This window comes from Pediculus humanus, genomic scaffold (assembly GCF_000006295.1).
Source record: "Pediculus humanus corporis 1103172107572 genomic scaffold, whole genome shotgun sequence".
Lineage (NCBI taxonomy): Eukaryota > Metazoa > Arthropoda > Insecta > Psocodea > Pediculidae > Pediculus > Pediculus humanus.
The window spans coordinates 16,197-21,367 of NW_002987187.1; the positions used below are offsets into that span (position 1 = coordinate 16,197).

At 27.5% G+C, this 5,171-nt stretch overlaps 2 protein-coding genes across 2 annotated transcripts; both read left to right on the forward strand.

Moving 5' to 3' along the window:
* Positions 1-894: 894 nt before the first annotated feature.
* Phum_PHUM220030 (GTP-binding nuclear protein RAN1, putative) lies at positions 895-1,240 on the forward strand (the record flags this gene model as incomplete). Its single annotated transcript, XM_002425724.1, has 2 exons — positions 895-935; positions 1,045-1,240. 2 exons carry the CDS (start codon positions 895-897, stop codon positions 1,238-1,240), a joined length of 237 nt encoding a protein of 78 aa, XP_002425769.1.
* A 927-nt stretch (positions 1,241-2,167) lies between these two features.
* Positions 2,168-3,995, forward strand: Phum_PHUM220040 (Molybdenum cofactor synthesis protein cinnamon, putative; the record flags this gene model as incomplete). The annotated part of the gene is made up of 2 exons (XM_002425725.1): positions 2,168-3,079; positions 3,177-3,995. The coding sequence occupies exons 1-2, from the start codon at positions 2,189-2,191 to the stop codon at positions 3,993-3,995; spliced, it is 1,710 nt and encodes a 569-aa protein (XP_002425770.1). The 5' UTR covers positions 2,168-2,188.
* Between the last annotated feature and the right edge of the window lie 1,176 nt (positions 3,996-5,171).

The following is a 5,171-nucleotide window of genomic DNA, read 5'->3' on the forward strand; positions in this document are numbered from 1 at the left end:
ATGAAATATTTTATTATTTTATTTTTCAGAAAATAAGAACCATTGATTTGGATGAGAAAACAATTAAGCTACAAATCGTAAGTATTTAAAAAAATTGTTTTTTTTTTTTTTTTATAAATTTTTTTTAATACTGCCAAGTTATTATGAAATTTATTTTTTATTTATTCAATTGTTAAGGAGTCAATTTTAGTTTCTTTTTTATTAAAAAAAAAATCCCTTGAAATATAATTTTGAAGGAACATGAAGTTAAAGTATTAAAATCATAAATTGTACAAATCAATGCAACAAATTAATATCTCTATGCTTTTTATTTAGAGTAAGATTCGTTGAACTTTCACAACAAAGCCTAGTATTAAAGTTAACAAGGCTAAAATTTCTATTCTAAATGTAATTAAAAATAAATGATGATTTCAGTTTTGTTTTCTCACTCTAATTACGTTAGTTATATTTTATCTTTTGTCATTACGCTTCTGATTTTTTTTTTATAAAAGTGTCATTAACTTTAAATTTAAAAAGTTTTTAAAATTACATCATTTGATTGGTTAATTCTATTTAGTGACGTAATACCGTGCAAGTCTACAAACATAATCGTGAATGTTATACGTCGTTAGTCACATTGTGTCTAATTTTTTTTTTTTTTTTTCATCGGGTTTCCAAAGTAATTATAACACGACAAAAGAAAAAATAATTTTATTGTTTTTGTAGTGGGATACTGCCGGTCAGGAAAGATTTCGTACTATTACGTCCAGTTATTATAGAGGTGCACACGGAATCATAGTGGTGTATGATTGTACGGATCAAGAATCTTTTAATAATGTTAAACATTGGTTCGAAGAAATTAACCGTTATGCTTGTGAGAATGTCAATAAATTGCTTGTAGGAAATAAAATTGATATGGTAGAGAAGAAAGTTGTCGATTACAACACAGCAAAGGTGTGTGGGAAAATTTTTTTTTCACAATTCAAATCGGTACTAATAATAATTAAAAGAATGAATGCATACAAAAAACACATGCATACTTATAAATGTATTTGTCGTACAGAGCTATGCCGATGAACTAGGAATACCATTCATAGAAACATCAGCCAAGAATTCGACAAACGTAGAGCAAGCTTTCATGACAATGGCGGCTGAAATAAAGAACAGGCTGGGACCTCCTACATCTGCTGCAGATGCAGTTCACAAGGTTAAAATTGAACAGGGGAGAACGATTGAAGGCTCTAGGTCTGGATGTTGCTGAAACCAATGGTAAGTTTGAATAGTTTATTAATTTCCATATTAAAATAAATTTTAAAATTTAAATTTTAAATTTTTTAACAAACTTTTTTTTTTAAATTATATAAATTTTAAATTTTTTTTATCCGAGTTTTAATTGCGATAATTCTTCTTATGGGTTTGTGAGTAAATTTGTTTTTACCGAGTGTATGTCGTGTAAAATGTCAATTTTTTTTTTTTTTTTTTTTTTTTTTTTTTTGGTTTAAAGAAATCTTTTTAGCGGGGTAACTTTTAAAAATATTATATTTCAGTTTTAAAAATTGTATTAATTTTTTTTTTTTTTTTTCTAAAATTTTCCTTTCAAAGGGGAAAAATATTTTAAAACGCAAAAGTCGTTAGGCTTCATTAACGTGAACCTTCAGTTAATTTTTTTTTTATTGAACTTTTAATATTTGTATTCTAATTAATAATTTCATAGTGAAGTAATAAAAAAAGTCTAAAGTTTAACTTGTATTAAAAATTTGGAATCATTTCTAATTCGAAAATATTTCAAATCTTTTTTTTTTTTATGTTAATATTAATTTCTTAGATTTGAAAATTTTTATTTTAAAAAGTTTTAAAAAAAAAAAAAAAAGAAAAAGGAAAAATAAGTGGAAAAAAAATTTTTTTTTTTTTTTTTTTAATAAAAAAAAAAAGTACGAAAGTAAAGTAAGGAATTATTTACAAATACTTATTCATTTTATTTACCGCCATTATTTACTTATATTTTTTTTATTTAATATGTTTTATTATTGTTCGGTGTCGGAAAAAGTAATGAAAAAAAATTTTTGTTTGATTAATTCCGTTAAATAATGTAAATGAAAAGAAAAAAAAAAAAAAAAAAAAAAAAGTTGACGTGAAAAAACAAGGAAGGAAAAAACAAACAACAAGGAAACTTTCGCGTTTTTAATAAATAAATTTTGTTAATTTAAAAATGGAAAAAATAACAGTTGGTATACTAACAATAAGTGACAGGTGTTCGAGGAAGGAATCAATCGATGAAAGTGGTGCCAATTTGGTACGGTTAATTAATAGTGGAATAGTTAAAAACGGTGTTGTCGTCGAAAGAGATTTAGTACCAGACGAAAAGGAAGAAATTAAAAAAAAATTATTACATTGGTGCGACAATTTAAATTTGAATTTGATACTCACAGTTGGGGGAACTGGTATAGCACCTCGAGACGTCACGCCTGAAGTCACTGCTCCCCTCCTAGATAAAAAAATACCCGGAATATCAAATTTAATATTTAAAAAAAGTTCAGAAATCACTCCGTTGGCTGCTCTATCCCGAGGTATTTCAGGTATCAGAGGTAAAAGTTTAATTGTTAATTTACCCGGGAGTAAAAAAGCATCGGAAGAATGTTTGACATCGATTTGCAGCGTGATATCCCATGCCGTCGACTTGATATGCGATATTAAAGAAAATGTCGATACCCTTCACAAATCAATGAATAAAAAACAATCCAAAGTCGAGGTGATAACCGAAGATATGAGAGTAAGGAGGTCACCCTATGCATGTTTAAAAGTTTACGAAGCACAAAAAATTATATTCGATGTGGTAAACAAACTTAAAAGAGAGAAAATCGTCAATTTGGAAAATTCATTGGATTATGTGATTGCGAAAAACGTATTAGCCGTCGATCATCTTCCTCCATTCGATGCCAGCATTAAAGATGGTTATGCCATCATATCAAATGATAAAACCACACCGAAAACTCTTTTAGGCTCTTGCGCAGCCGGAAACATGCCCGATGAAAAAATTATACCTGGGTGTTGCGTAAGCGTCAATACCGGAGCTCCCATACCTGAAAATTGCGATGCCGTCGTTCAAAATAGAAGATACAAAACTGATTAAATCCGGATGCGATAGCCATATTGAAATAACCGTTTTTCCTTCGAAAGGAGAAAATATCAGGCCGAAGGGATTCGATTTTAAAAAAAATGATTTACTAATGCCGGCTGGTACTTATTTAGGATCGTCTGCTATTGGATTATTAGCCGCAGCCGGCATCATGTCTGTAACAGTTTATGACAAACCAACTTTAGCCGTTATGTCAACCGGTGATGAAATCGTTAATCCGAACGAGGCTTTAAAACCTGGGAAAGTCAGAGATAGCAATCGATTAACTTTGATAAGCATGCTAAAGGAGGAAGGATTCAAGGCGGAAGACATGGGTATAGTCAAAGATGAGCCCGACTCATTATTTTCCTCACTGACGAAAGCTTTTGAAATTTCCGACGTGGTTGTAACGACCGGAAGTATGTCGATGGGAGACAGAGACTATTTGAAAGAAGTTTTAAAAGTAGATTTCGATGCGGAAATATTTTTCGGAGCGGTCTTCATGAAACCTGGAAAACCGACGGCGTTTGCTCTTTTAAATTTTCAAAATAAACCAAAATTATGGTTCGGTTTACCCGGAAATCCAGCTTCGGCCGTCGTCACAACTCATCTTTTCCTATTGCCCGCGTTGAAAAACATGTCGGGTAACAAAAGAGTTTTACCTCCTAGAGTAGACGCATATTTAACATTCGACATAGAATTGATCGAGAGACCTCACTATCACAGGGGTATTTTGTCGTACGAAAATGGAAAATTTGAAATTTCGACAACCGGAAATCAGAGTAGTAGCCGAGTCGGAAGTTGTTTGGATGCTAATTGCCTAATAGAAATACCACACGGTAAGGGCGTGGTTTCCAGCGGAACCAAAGTATCAACATTAATCATTGGTAAACATTTTTAAATATTCATCATGACAAAGAGAGGAAACGTTGAAGGACGTTTTAAGGAAAAAAAAAATGTAAAAAAAAGAAGCTTAGTAAAAAATAGTTAATTTTCACGTCAATTTATAAATTTTTTTTTGTTTTTTTTTTTTTATATGTATTTCATCAAAAGGCGGTACACATAACATAATAAATCATTTATTTTATTATTATTATTATTATTTTTGTGAATAAATCTCTTGCATTTAGCCATGTTTGTTATTGAAACGAAAATTTTAATAATATGATTAATAGTGATTAGGTAGGAGGTAGCCATAATTTTTTTTTTTTTTTGTTTAAAATGTAAATTATTATTGAATGTCAAAGTTAATATCGATTAATTAATCATAACAAAACAAATTTTACCTTTTTTTTTTTTTTTTTTTTTTTTTTGTTTAACAACCTCTTAACTTTTTTTTGTTTAATAATAATAATAATAATAAAATAGAAAATCAATTCGTTTGAAAACATAAAACAACTTTAAATGATAAAGAAATATGTGGAGAGAAGAAAAAAAAAAAAAAGTAAAATTGTTTTGTTTTGAACCAGAAGAAGAAGAAAACATTTTGAAAAAATTTATGTTTCGGTTAATAATAATAATAATAATGATAATAATAATGATTACAATGAAATAGGGAAAAAATGGAAGAAAAAAAATACTTCAGTATTTTAAATTTGATAAAAATTGACTTATTGACTTATGAAGAAAAAAAAAAATAGTAAATATTGATAATATAATACATAAATAAATGTCTATTTTAAAAAAAAAGTTTAAATATAATAATAATAATAATGATAAATACATATATATATTAATGACAAGTAAAAGAGAAATTAATTGTAATGAAATAATAATAATAATGGATAATAATACAATTGATATATAGATTTTTTTTTATTTTTAATTTTTGTTTGCACTCGGCTAAATAGTTTTGTTATTGTATAATAATAATAATAATAGTAATAATTTTTTTTTTTTTTTTTTACTTTACAGGCAAGTTATGGTAATTAATTAATTTTTTTTTCATGACGTCATGAAGGTTTTGCTTTGAATATAAAAAGATTAATTAATGGAATTAAATTATTTGCTTATCTCATTATTGTTAATTACTTTTTATATATATATATATATATATATATCTAACCGTCAATTTTAT